This window comes from Anomaloglossus baeobatrachus, chromosome 1 (assembly GCF_048569485.1).
Source record: "Anomaloglossus baeobatrachus isolate aAnoBae1 chromosome 1, aAnoBae1.hap1, whole genome shotgun sequence".
In the NCBI taxonomy this organism is placed as follows: domain Eukaryota; kingdom Metazoa; phylum Chordata; class Amphibia; order Anura; family Aromobatidae; genus Anomaloglossus; species Anomaloglossus baeobatrachus.
Window position 1 is genome coordinate 795,023,297 of NC_134353.1, and position 13,760 is coordinate 795,037,056.

At 41.7% G+C, this 13,760-nt stretch overlaps 1 protein-coding gene across 2 annotated transcripts in view; it reads left to right on the forward strand.

Annotated features, from left to right (window-relative positions):
* The window catches only part of TRIM36 (tripartite motif containing 36), a 121,908-nt gene extending 112,090 nt beyond the window's left edge, over positions 1-9,818 (forward strand). For both annotated transcript variants that reach the window (XM_075324998.1, XM_075324997.1), the window contains 4 exons: positions 481-602; positions 1,891-2,181; positions 4,530-4,827; positions 6,737-9,818. In XM_075324998.1, the coding sequence (XP_075181113.1) occupies positions 481-602; positions 1,891-2,181; positions 4,530-4,827; positions 6,737-7,091 (1,066 nt within the window). In that variant the 3' untranslated portion in view covers positions 7,092-9,818. The remainder of the gene's footprint in view (positions 1-480; positions 603-1,890; positions 2,182-4,529; positions 4,828-6,736) is intronic.
* The last annotated feature ends 3,942 nt before the right edge of the window (positions 9,819-13,760 follow it).

Genomic DNA, 13,760 nt, shown 5'->3' on the forward strand with positions numbered 1-13,760 from the left:
AGTGTCAGCTATTGTGCCATTCTTCACATACACATTATTTTAAAAAACAAAAAAAATCTCACCTGTCCTTCGTCCCCTGTGTCCTATTCTGCACATGGGACCTGCATGCAGTTTAGACCCTTGATGATACAGGCCAGCAGCTGACGTGTGTGTGTGTGTGTGTGTGTGTGTGTGTGTGTGTGTGTGTGTGTGTGTGTGTGTCGTAAGACCGCTGCTGGCCTGATTGGTCAGCATTGACGTCGCGGTGCAAAGAGCTTTTGTGCAGCAATATATTCCAATTGAATGTGCAACCAATCAGCCTCAGCTGTGTTTTAAACACCAATTTTAACAGGTTGTGTGTGTGTGTGTGGTTTGCCCCTCCACCAACTTTTTACGTACCTTTTTAACGGCTACAGAGCTTCAGTGTCTTCCTATTTCCCCATGGTTACAACCAGGTATCTGTTCTGTGAAATTGTAATCTGATTTGGAATTGTCTTTCAGAATTCAAAAAGCTTCGGAGTCTTTGAAAACCTTCCGCCCAGCTGCCGATTCCAGCTTTGAAGATTATTTTGTTGACATTTCTAGGGAAGAGGGCTTATTGAATGACTTGTCTTTCTCTAAAGGTAAATCTAACCTATTATCTGCCATTATATTTACTGTTGGCAAGTCCTAGTGGTGTATGAAGTCCAAAACTGTGATTTACAGCTGGCACTCTTCTGCATCTAGCTTGATTTGTGGCACATACACGAAAAATGCCACATCAATAGTGACCATGGCATTTTTAGGAGTCTGGTGCAATACAACTAAGCAATCCATAGTGCGAAAATAGATCAAGATGATGATAAAATTAAACAAAACTTCAAAGATTAGGCCGCTTCTTTATTACATAAAAAACACAATTAGGATCACAATCTCCATAACTGATTTCACCACTCGATACAAGTATCTGAGACCCTGGTTTTGGCTCTGATTTTTGTTTTGAGACCTTGAGACGTAACTTGTAACTTTTGACTGGCCAAAGGTCAGAAGTACAAGTGCCGCAGGACTGTAGTGACACCAAAAAAGTAGGAAAACGCCAGAAGGAAAGTGACAATGGAGTTGTATTTAAAGCACCACTCCGGAGGTGGGGGGGGCCACTGGAATGGTGCAGTCACTTTCCACCTCTTGAATCCCATTCTGAAGACATCTTACCTTAAAGGCACCGTCACACGCAACGATGTATCGAACGATTTATCGCCGGGATTACTGATTTCTGTGACGCACATCCGGCATCGTTAGCAATGTCGTTGCGTGTGACACCAACGAGCGACCGTTAACTATGGAAAATACTCACCAAATCGTCAATCGTTGACACGTCTTTCATTTTCAAAAAATCGTTGATTGTTGAGGATGCAGGTTGTTCGTTCGTTCCCGAGGCAGCACACACCGCTACATGTGACACCCCGGGAACGACGAACAGGTTACCTGCAGCCGCCGGCAATGAAGGAAGGAGGTGGGCGGGATGTTACGGCCGCTCATTTCCGCCCCTCCGCTTCTATTGGGCGGCCGCTTAGTGACTCCACTGTGACGCCGCACAGACCGCCCCCTTATAAAGGAGGCGGTTCGCCGGCCACAGCGATGTCGCTAGGCAGGTAAGTCCGTGTGACTGCTCCAAACGATATTGTGCGCCACGGCCAGTGATTTGCCCGTGACGCACAAACGACGGGGGCGGGTACGCTCGCTAGCAATATCGCTGCGTGTGATGGGGCCTTTAGTCCTGTATAATTACTAACTGGCAGGACCCTGAAATAAAACTTTATTCATGGTTGTGGTGATTATGGATTAATGGCAAAACTGCAGTTTTTATTTTTAAAATTCTAACTTATCTCTTGAAAAAAAAAGTGTGACTGCTGTATCTTTTTGTATACTCAGCTCTAGATGTACCACAGATCAACACGGATGAGAGCAGAGTGTACAACAACGCAAAGATCTGCTGGAGTCAGCCAAATGACTCGGGTTTTGCAGACGGTTATATTCTGGAGTACAAGAAACTTGACAAAAATCAAGATCCTTCATGGAATGAATTTGAAACCACAAGTACAAGTAAAGTAATCTCAGATCTAGACTTAAACAGCTCCTACTGCTTCCGGGTACAGGGCCTTAAGGGTTCAATGTGCAGCACACACAGCAAAGAAGTCATCCTCCAGACACCGCCTGCTCCAGGTAAAGCATGGGTTTATTTCAGAGCTTTGCAGCTTTACTTTTATCACCGTTCCATGGACTTGTGCATGTAATGTTGTGGCTATCCAAATAGCCACCAGTGAGTAGCCAGCCACATTTTCCATTGACATTATCAGCTGGTCACTTGTGTATTCAACTGTCAAACCATTGGCGATTTAGCTGATCACTGTGCTCGCTTCACATAAAGGCCTAGCCTATAGTATGTAGGAGTTATAAAAAGTGATGCTGAACCTTGCATTTCTTATGCCGCCTAGACTTGAGCATATTTTATTTAACATAAACACCAGAAACTTACTGTGGCAATTATCGTGGAACAATCAATTTTTTTTTTTTGTTTTTGTTTTTTTTTTTTTTGTCTTGCATGAATGGCAACATTCCACACTGAAAATCTAAAAACGCCACCTGTGATTAATCAATCACTATTGAATGTGTCCTTGGGGAATATGAACTTGAAATAAATGCTGTTCTCTCCTTTTAAATGGAAGACAAAACAATCGCTGATTTCGGGGAGACCAGCCAGAGAAAACACTGCCGGCAGCCATCAAAGGCGCTCAACACAGTGAAATCCTAGGTGCCAGACTCCGAACAGAGGCTCCACGAACCGTTTTTGATTTGCATACTTCCCAGGAGGCAATGCACCTAGGATTTCACTTTGAGTGCTTTTGCTAGCTGCCGGCAGTGTTTTTTTTTTTTTTTTTTTTTTTTTTTCCTGGCTTGTCTCCCCGAGATCAGTGATTTGTTTTCTTGTTGGTCTACTAGGCATTGCTACCACCTAGCCAGAATCCTACTCCACACTGATGGGAAATACACCGAAACAGCTGTCTGTGGATGGATACCTGGCCTTGGTATTTCCGTTGTCCATATCGTTAAACTCGTCAAGAGTTGGATATTGACTAAAAGGGCTACTTAATATGGTGGTCTCCTAAAAGAGCCACCCCTTGGCTGGGTCCTTCCCGGAGGGATATCTGGCTATTTTCTGTGTCGAGACTCCGAACAGAGGCTCCACGGACTTTTTTTTTTTTTTTTTTTTTTTTTTTTTTTTTCTTTTAAATTTGTATTTAGATGGGAGGCAGCGCTGATGAATTTTGTTTACCTTGAAATTAAAGGGAATCTGTCAGCAGTTCTTGTTATGTAATCTGAGCGGCTAGATATTGGCGCTGAGACCCTCATTCAGGCAATCTCACTTGCTTGTTGTGCGGTCAGTTTGATGCAATCTCCTTTCTGCTGTAGGTCTAACAGTACTCAGAATGCTATACCTTCTATACCCCTGCCCACACCACTGATTAGCAGCTGTCTTTACATACTGTGTATACAGAAAGCTGCTACCCAGTGGTAGAGCTGGGGTTACACCGCAGTAGATTGGGTCACACAAGACACTTAGTTCTGTAGTTATCTTATGCGAAGTGATGTTTTTGAAACAGCAACACTCATCCTAGTAAGAGACACAACTAGTACTAGGCTACATGTGCACGCTGCAGTTTTGTTAGCAAGTTCTGACTTTTTGCTTTCCAGCAAAGTCTTAGATTTCAGATTTGCTGTGTGCCCGTTGCATCTTTTTTTTTTTTTTTTTCTTCTGCAGTTTGTCACAAACTTCTGACAAAAAATGCAGCATGTTCATTTTTTTTTTTTTTTTTTTTTTGTCGCAGTTTTGTCACATTTTCTATACGGACAAACACATGAAGTCAAAATTGACAAAATCGACAAAGCATCAAAATGCACAATCATTACAAGTGTTTGTTTTGACCTTTCCAGGCTCTGTCACAAGTTGCAGTTTTGGTTGCAGTTTTAGTGGAGAAAAAAAACTGCAGTGTGCGCATGTAGCCTAAAGAGCCTTTAACATTACAATGCTGCTTTTGGATTACATAACAAAAAAACCTGCTGATAGACTTTCATTTAATGAAGTGTTCTTGAAAAATTCTTTTCACTTCTATTTTTCTTTCCCCTTCATTTTCTTAAGGGGAACCAGTCACCAGATTTGGCAACTATAAACTGCAGCCACTATCAGTAGGTCTTTATATACAGCATTCTAGAATACTGTATATAAGAGCCCAAGCTGCTCTGTGTAACGTAAAAAAACATTTTGTTATACTCACCTAGGGGGTGGTCTTGTCCGATGGCTGTCGCTGGGCTCCTGTCCAGCACATTCTATCTGCGGCGTTCGTCCTCCTTCTACCCAGCTTAGTGTGCATGACACAAGTTACGTCATTCACACAGGCCGGCATTGCTGTCCTGCGCAGGCGCACTTAGTCGCCAGATCTGGTGGCAGGTTGTCTTTTTTAATTCTAGTGATAATTTGATTTCTCCATTTTAATTCTGTTTACCCCTTTTAGTGTTTAGCTTCTTGTTTGATGAGAAATGTGGATTCAACAAGGAGCACCTGATTCTTAATGACAGAAGGAACACTGTGGAAAGTGTCGCGGGTCATCCTCTACTGCTCGGTGCTGAACGCGTGCAAGTTGGCTGTTACATGTGCCTTGATTACATTATTGGCGATGCTGGCATCACGAAGGGCAAGCATTTTTGGGCCTTTGCTGTCGAGCCCTATTCTTACCTGGTGAAAGTTGGAGTGGCATCTGATATAAAACTGCAAGAATGGCTCCACAACCCTCGTGACATTAGTAGTCCCAGGTAATATAGAGGAAAAAGTAAAAAAAAACTAATAGGCAAAACTGGATTAGATCAGTTGATCCTTTACAGAAAACTGTTTTGGTAACAGGACCAGAGCAGCTGGAAAATGTAACTTTCTACTATTCAATCACAAATCGAGGCATGTCAGAATGTGATTCGCTTCTAGCAACTCATCTGTTTTAGACAGAAGCCATGTCCTTAGCTACAGATCTCATTAGTCTGGGTGTGATTGAGTCAGTCCCACCCTGGGGGGATTCCAGTGACGCCAACTATTATTAGTCTAAAAAAAAATAAAATTTGCTGATAAGTTGGTTTTGTTGATGACTTTTCTAGCCAGAAGAAATCCTTGTACACACTGGGATCTGTGTACAATGTGCTTTAATTGCACTTTACGGAACATTGTGAAAATAAATTGCCCACCCCTGGTTTATACACTGGAGTCACTGAACAAAGGGCCACATAAGTGACTAGTGTGGAGGGCTGAACCAATAGACTGAAATTGAGTCTGCTTAATGTTATGTTTCAAAATGAAGTATGCTTGCGTCCCGATATATACAGTGAACCCACACACAGCTCAAATAGCTTTCTACATACAGGATGTGTCCTCACAAAGCCTCCTATATACAGTATTAGCCCCACATTGTATATTGTATCTCTGGGGGCTCACTGTATATTGAGGCTATGACCCCCATATATTCCCTCCGTGACACCCCCCCCCCCCCCCCCACACACACACACACACAGTCCCTCCTATATACTTTTGAGTTCCCACATTGTGCATCTTGTATATCTCATGAGCCCTCACAGCCTCCTATACAGTGAGCCCCCACATAGCTCACATTTAAATATAGACCCTCTATGTGAGGGTTCACACAGTATAAAGAGGTTATGTGCCCCCACATAGCCCCACTATATAGTATGAGCCCCCACACAGCTACTTGCATCCCGTACATTACGTTACATCCCTTTCACTTGACAAAGTCAGGAGAGATGGCTGTCAGCAGGATAATTATGTAATGTGTACTCTTAGAATATACCATCATCGTTTGATATTTGGGGGCCTAAACTATGGCCCTGCCACTGATCAGCTGTTTAAAGATGCAAGTGCTGTGTACCCTTCATGGTTTACTAGGCACAGCTCTGTACTTGTCGTAAACTGCCATACCGGGCATAGCTGGTACCAGAACTATATCCCATACAAGTAAATGGGTCTGAGCTGCAGTATAAAGCATAACCACTACTACTGTAATGTGTGGTGTAAAGCCTGGTAAGCAAAGTACATGCAGCCCTCACCAAAATCCCTTCTGGCGTTTGATTGGGTGGAGTGCAGAGTTAAAATTCACCCTTAATATAGCCCATTGAGATAAAGGGCTTTTAAAGGGAAGCTCTTGTCTAAGCCTATTCCTGTCGATAAATAGCATCAATCTGTAAGTTAATGGCTTTATGAAGGTTCTGGCCACCTTACGGAGTGTAACTAGTGGGGGGAAAATTAACTTTATTCCCACCGGGAGCCTGCAGCTTTCAGTTGTGCAGGTGTACCTACAGTCAGCACTCAGTATACTGTGATCAGCGGCTGGTTGCAAGCTTCGGCACTCACTGATCTGCAGTTTTTGGTTCAGTTAGTGCTGGGGTGTGCATACAGCCGCTGATCACAGTATACTGAGTGACTGTAGGTACGCCTTCATGACTGAAAGCTGGCGGCTCCCAGGTACTGCACTTTCAGTATTGCAGCCAGGCACTTTTCTACAGTTAATTACCTACAGAATAACCCTATTTCTACAAGTTAATGCTCTTATCTGATGTGACCGGTTTCTTTTAAAGAACTTTATAACCCATTATAGGTACTTGTGGTGATTTCGTGTACGTTACATAGGAAGAATTTTTAACCTAGTTCTGTCTGTTTTCCCAGATATGATCAGGACAGTGGCCATGACAGTGGAAGTGAAGATGTTGCCTTTGACTCATCACAGCCTTTCACCTTGGCAACCATAGGCATGAGAAATCTCTTTATTCCCAAAGCCACTAATGTTTCCACCACTTATGGGGAGCGCGTTCTCCCTCTGCCTGCTCGAATTGGGGTTTGCTTGGACTATGAAAAAGGAAAAGTGGGTTTCTATGATGCCACCAACATGAAGTGTCTGTATGAACGCGAAGTGGACTGCATCGGAACAATGTATCCCGCCTTTGCCTTGATGGGCGGTGGAGCAGTTCGTTTGGAGGAAGTAATTACTGAGAAACAGTTGGATTATTCTCAAGAAATGTAGCCACCAAGAAACCAATAGAGAACTGTCGCATAATGAGAATGACAAATACATTTGTAAAGCTGTCCTCCATGCATTGTTTGCACCTCATTCTTATTTTAAATGTCATTCCTCCTTCTGTTTTAGCTGAAGGCCACTGGAATAAGCCTTCATACTTGATATATATGTGTCCGAACGTCTGTCTCTTTATGACTCTCCTTTAAGGGCTTTTTTGTCTCAAAAATGAAATCCGATTTTATTATCTAGAATAGCTGAGTTCTAGATTTTATTTTTATGTATATCTATGAATTACCCGGAAAATGCTCTTACTGGGAGCCATTTTCATGTCATTGATCTGTAATAGCATATTAATGTTGTGAACTTCTTCCCCTCTTATTTATTTATATTTTTCGTGCCTTTAATGTAGCATTGGCCTCATTTGAACGGTTTCTTATTTGATCACTGATGAGGAGTTGGCGGTACAATGAATGTTTAACTTTTTTCTTTTTTTTTTTTTTTCCCCTTGTGTATTTTATTGCCTTTACCATTCACTACAATTTCCTAAAATATTGTTTATATGTACTATTTAAGATGCGTGAATGTCTGATCAAGTCACTAAACACAGTGGACACGATTGTACTACTGTCCTGACACAATAGGATATATATTAATGTATTTGGTTCGATCCACAACACTGTCTCTTGAGTAAAAGGGCTATTGCTTGTTTACATTGGAAATTTACCCCATTTCCCAAATGACATTTTGTCAAATAGAAAACTTTTAGGGTCAATGTGAAGAAATGTGAATTTATAATCGTTGCTTGGTACTGTTAAGCATTCAACCAGAGGTTTCCTAAAGACTACTGAAGCTTAAGGTATTGCCTGAACCGCAACAGGAAACTAGAAGTGTAGCCGTTGTTTAAAATTTAATTTCTTAAATAATTAGAACACGTGAAAATAAGCAATTTTGCAATGTATCTTATCAGACAAATCTGCTTCTCTGCAAGAGTTGATCTGTAATTGTCACAATTCCCAATTCTGAGGTATAATCTGTATTCAGTGAAGACTTTCCCATTACGGAGATAGGAGATGGCAGTTGGTGCTGGTGAGATTCTATGTAGATAGAGGAGGGGGCGGAGCTCTGCCTCGCGATCACCTCCTTCCTTCCACCATCATAGAATTTCCTCAGTAACAGTTGCCAGTGAAGACTTATCCCATTAGGCCAGTGTCTCACTTGCGATTGCCTCACGTGAGTTTTGCGGTGCATCACCCGGGACTCACTCTTCACAGGAGCGGAGCGGTTGCATGCATATCTATGCAGCAGAGACGCTCCTGTGAGGAGAGTGAGTCCTTGCCGGGTGATGCACCGCGAAACTCACGCAAGGCTATCGCAAGTGACACCGGCCTTACTGAGAAAAGATGGCAGCTGTTACTGATGAGATTCTATGATGGCAGGAGGAAGGAGGTGCTAGAGGCAGAGCTCCACCCTCTCTTCTATCTACATAGAATCTCTTCAGCACCAACTGCCATTTCCTATCTCAGTAATGGAGAAAGTCTTCACTGAACACAGATTTTACCTCAGAATAGGGAATTTTGACAGATCAACTCTGGCAGAAAAGCAGATTTGTCTGATAAGATATTACAAATTTGCTTATTCATCTTTACTGTTGACGTGAAAAATAAATTTAAAAACTCCTGTTACACTGTAAGGTTGTATGAGATTGATCTCTGCTACAGACAGCGCCTCCGTGGTCTATGGGTTCTGTTAGGTATTGCAGATCACTGCCATCCAGGAGAATTTAACAGATTTAAGCCTTTACACAGCTCATTACCGTTAAATAGATTTTTCTAATCTCGTACCACCCTTTGCACATAAGTGGTGCTTTTAATTTCCACATTGCATGGCTTGGAAAGTTATAGACATGACACTGCAGGGTCACAAAGTTTCTTAGGGCTCCTTTCAGAAGTGTGGGTGCAATGTGGAACATATCCAGCTAGTTTTATGCTTTATCCAACATTACAAATGCATCACATGTCTGTGACTGTCCTTTCATTGTGTAGGGGTTTTTTTTTTGTTTTTTTTTCCCTTTCTTCCTCCTTTCCTTTAAAAAAAAAAAAAAAACCGCTGTATTTTCTGTTTTGGGGAAACCACAACAAAAAAAATCACAAATACATTGTCAACATAATGGTTGTGTATATTGGGTTTATCTGGACCACTTTTCCTTTGCACAGTTTGCCTTAATATATCTTATGCCTTGATAGTCTCTGAAACCTCAAAAAATGCCATATGAACTTCATATAAGGGGCATTTAACACTAACCACCAGGGCCTTTTTACACAAGCTTCTATTTCTACATATGTCTTCACTTTTGTGCACTGATGTACTTATTTCACATATTACTGTATATTACTGTGTGATGAATGGATTTGTGACTGTCGGGGGCACACTCCACATACCCCCACCCCCCACCCTATAGATTGGTTCTCTGCATTGCTGACTAATGGTTAAAAGCACCTAGCTGTAGCTGTTTTCCTTGGTTAAAGGCACTTTATAGCATAGACTTCTGTGTGCTATGCAATACTAGAAATGTGCAATTATGCTGCTAGACTGATAAACATTTGGGTACTACTGTAAGGAAATATATACATTATGCAATTCTTGATTTCCTCAAGAAAGCTTTACAGTTAAGACATCTCTGAGCAAAAAACTAAATGTTACTTTGTTTTTAAGTATTAAAATTTGCTTTTTTAAGTCTATTGTCTGACTCTTGTGATTTTACCAGGCTTGTGAGCCTTAGTTGTCACCTTTTTTTTTAATGAAATTAGAGGTCCGAGCTCAACTACAAATGCATCTTACTATAATTTAACTTTGAGATTTTAATTTATTAATTCAATGCAAAAAGGGAAACACATATATAGTAATTAGTGATCTATTAGAAGTGTTTTTCTGTTTAATGTTTATTTTGGCTTAAAGCCAATGAAAACCAAAAGTCATTATCTCAGAAATTTAGAATAACCACAACACCTGCAAAGGCTTCCTAACTGTTTAAAATGGTCCCATAGTCTGGTTCAGCAGGCTACACAATTCTGAGGAAGACTACTGATTTGACTGCCTTCTGGACATTATTGACACACTCCACAAGGAGGGTAAGCCTCAAAAGGTCATTGCTAGAGGACTTTGACCAGCCAGCTTCTTTATCGAAGCATATTAATGGAAAGTTGAGTGGAAGGAAAGTGTGGTAGAAAAAGGTGCACAAGCAAGAGGGATAACAGCAGCCATGATAGGATTGTTAAGAAAAGGCCATTCAAATATTGAGAGAGATTCACAGAGTGGACTGCTGCTGGAGTCAGTGCTTCAAGAGCCCACGTGTTCATGCATGCATACGTATGTATGTGCACACACTGGCTACAACTGTTGTATTCCTTGTGTCAAGCCACTTGTGACCAATAGAAAACGCCAGAAGCGTCTTACCTGGGCTAAGGAGAAAAAGAACTGTAATATTGCTCAGTGGTCCAAGGTGGTTTCAGATGAAAGTAAATTTTGCATTTCTTTTGGAAATCGGGGAGTCTGGAGGAAGAGGGGAGAGGTGACCATCCAAGCTGCTTGAGATTTAGTGTGAAGTTTCCCCAATCAGTGATGGTTTGGGGAGCCATGTCATTTGCTAGTGTAGGTCCACTGTCTTATCAAGACCAAAGTTAGCTCATCTGTTTACCAGGAACATTTTACAGCACTTCATGCTTCCCTCTGCCGACAAGCTTTTTGGAGATGGAAATTATTTTCTAGCAGGACTTGGCACCTGTCCACACTGCCAAAAGTAAGTGGTTTAATAAACACAGTATCGCTGTGCTTGATTGGCCAGCAAACTCACCTGACCTAAACCCCCATAGAGAATCTATGGGGTATTGTCAATTGGAAGATGAGACGCCAGACCCAACAATACAGATGAGCTGAAGGCTGCTATCAAACAATTTGGGCTTCAATAACACCTAAGCAGTGCTCACAGGCTGATCGCCTCCATGCCTCGCCACATTGCAGTAATTCATGCAAAAGGAGCCCCGGCAAAGTATTGAATGCATTTACTGTACATTTCAGTAGGCCAACATTTCTGAGTTTAAAAAAAAATTTTGTTGGTCTTGTGTATTCTCAGAAAATTAGAATAACTTTTGGGTATACATTGGCTGTAAGCTATAATCATCATTTAAAAGCAACTCTTGAAATAGATCACTCTGTAATGACTGTATAATATATGCGTTTCCCTTTTTTGCATTTAATTACTGAAATTAACTTTTGATATTCTAATTCATTGAGATGCATTTGTATGTTCTCCATGAACAGATTCACATTGGTTAATTCTAAGACTATAGAGCGTAACCTCTCCTACTTGTGACTTTTAGATTTCTTACTCCAGGCAAGAACTGTAGTGAGGTGCACCAAGAAGTGACATTTGAAATCCATATTTCATGTCTTAAACCTCCTGAATGAGCCACTTTGTTGGGAAAGGGGGCTGAGGGGAATACAAAAAATGGTGCAAAACTTTAAGTGCATTGGTTTTTTGTGCCTTATTCTCTGACTGCAAATTATTTCAGAAAACAGGAGAAATGTTGATTTGGGGTAATGTATTCAAAGCTAACCTGTCATTTGGATGTTGCAGCCCTAACGTTTGTGAGTTAAAACCCTCTAATCTTTATTAAATCTGTACCTTTTGGTTGTAGAATTTTTATTTTTACATCTTGGATAAATGCAACTATAACTTCAATGCTAAATGTGCAGGGGGAACACACCTCCAACCTTTTCCTGCCCACCTCCAGCCTTTAACAGGTCACCTACAATTTTGCGTAGGTGCCATTAGTTTCCCTGCATTCTCCCTGTCTGAGGGGGCAGTTTGTGCCTGGTGATTTTGCGAGAGCCCGACTTAACTGTGCATGTGCTGCCGCCATTGAGGAGACTAGGGCAACACTGAACCTTGAGCCGGGCAAGTGGGTTATTGAGCAAAGCGTGACCTTCCAGTCAGAGGCCCGTGTGGGCAGGCAAATTGAGGGAGAGCTGGAAGTACAGCGCCCACTCCCTGCACGTACAACAATTTCAACCCTGTATTTCTCTAAGATATCAATCTACAAACAAGTTATGGATTTAGTAAGAATTAATACCACATACCGTTAGGGTTCTCCTGTTAACAGGTTTTGCTCTGTAATCTGAGGGCAGCATGATGTAGAGGCGGAATTCATGATTCCAGTCAGGTCACTATGCTGGGTGCTGTTTCAACAAAATCGATGCTTTTTCAGTGGGATTTTTGCTACAGGACCAGCTATCCAGTAAATATACTCTGTGTAACCCTGCCCCAATCATTGATTGTACATTGACAATAGGTTGGGGGTGTGGTTATACTGTGCTCGGCATTCTAAGCACTGCTAGATTTGCACCAGAAATAACACAATGCAGCCCAAGTTACACATCACTGGAATCAGAGTCTCTGCCCTTTCAGCATGCCACTCTTGGTTCACATAGCAAAAGCCTGCTGACAGATTCCCTTGAGTATTTTTTGGAAAACTGCAATTCATTTCACATATTTGTGTTGGTGCTAATTGATAAAGTGGACCTGAATTGTCCACATGGAGTAAGATGATTGGTATGTGGGGTTCAGTACAGGCACATTGGTATGTGAGGTTCATGTAACAGTAGGCAGTTTAGGTATGCATTCACTTTGGTGATTTAAAATTAATGTTTTTGACATGTTCAGATTGAGTATTTGGTGAGGTGTTTTTTTTTTTTTTGTTTTTTTTTTAACAAGTATTTGTTCCACTCCTGGTTTTGATTTACAATTGGAGGAAAGGTATAATAGAAAGGGTGCACCTCTTCTCCAGGATAATGCTATGGATGCATGTAGGTGGGAAGGTGCACTTAACTCCACCTCCTCTTCCATGGTGTCCTCACAGGAGCTAGCGGAAGGTGGGTAGTGATGGGGGACCAGTAGGCAGGAAGGAGTTCCACGGCCATGCTAAGGATGTGCAAAGTTCTTGGTTTGAACAGTAATTCCCTTCATGTCACCCACCACAAAAACCATATAGGAGGTTAACACCCTGCCCTAATAGGGGCAAGAAACAAAGTTAAATAGCCCCGCCTCCTATCCACAGTATTTTCTCTCACTTTTGCTACTGGCTGCAGAACACTGCTGATGAAGTTCTTTAGGTCCCAGAGTCTGTTCCACATTTCATACTGGGCAGCTGAGGTCTATTGCTTCCCTATACTCTTGGATTTTGGACATTTCACCACTCCAGCACTTCAGTAAAGCTAATGGTTTAGAATGTGGTTCTCAAAGTTCCCTAAAATGCCCTGCTCCTATGATCTTTTGATTTGGAATGAGACTATGGCTGCTGTTGGTTTGTCTTCTCCCTTTCTATGTTATATCATGTTGCATTCCATGCTGAGATATGATGGAACGCATACTGGTTTTGGGTGTCTTTGCTTCCCTAGAAGATCAGAGATTCCGGAAAAGCTATTTGGGCTGGAGCCACATCTAGTTGGATGATGCTGCACTGCGTCTGTTGTTTAACTATAAGTAACAGTGCTTGAAGACGCCTGATTAAGGCAGGGCTGACCTTTTCTCACATTGATCATACCTGAACTTGAGGATATGTGTTCTTTCCGCTCTGATTCTGCAGGGCCTAGCGCTAAACGTTGGTCCAGTTAGTATAT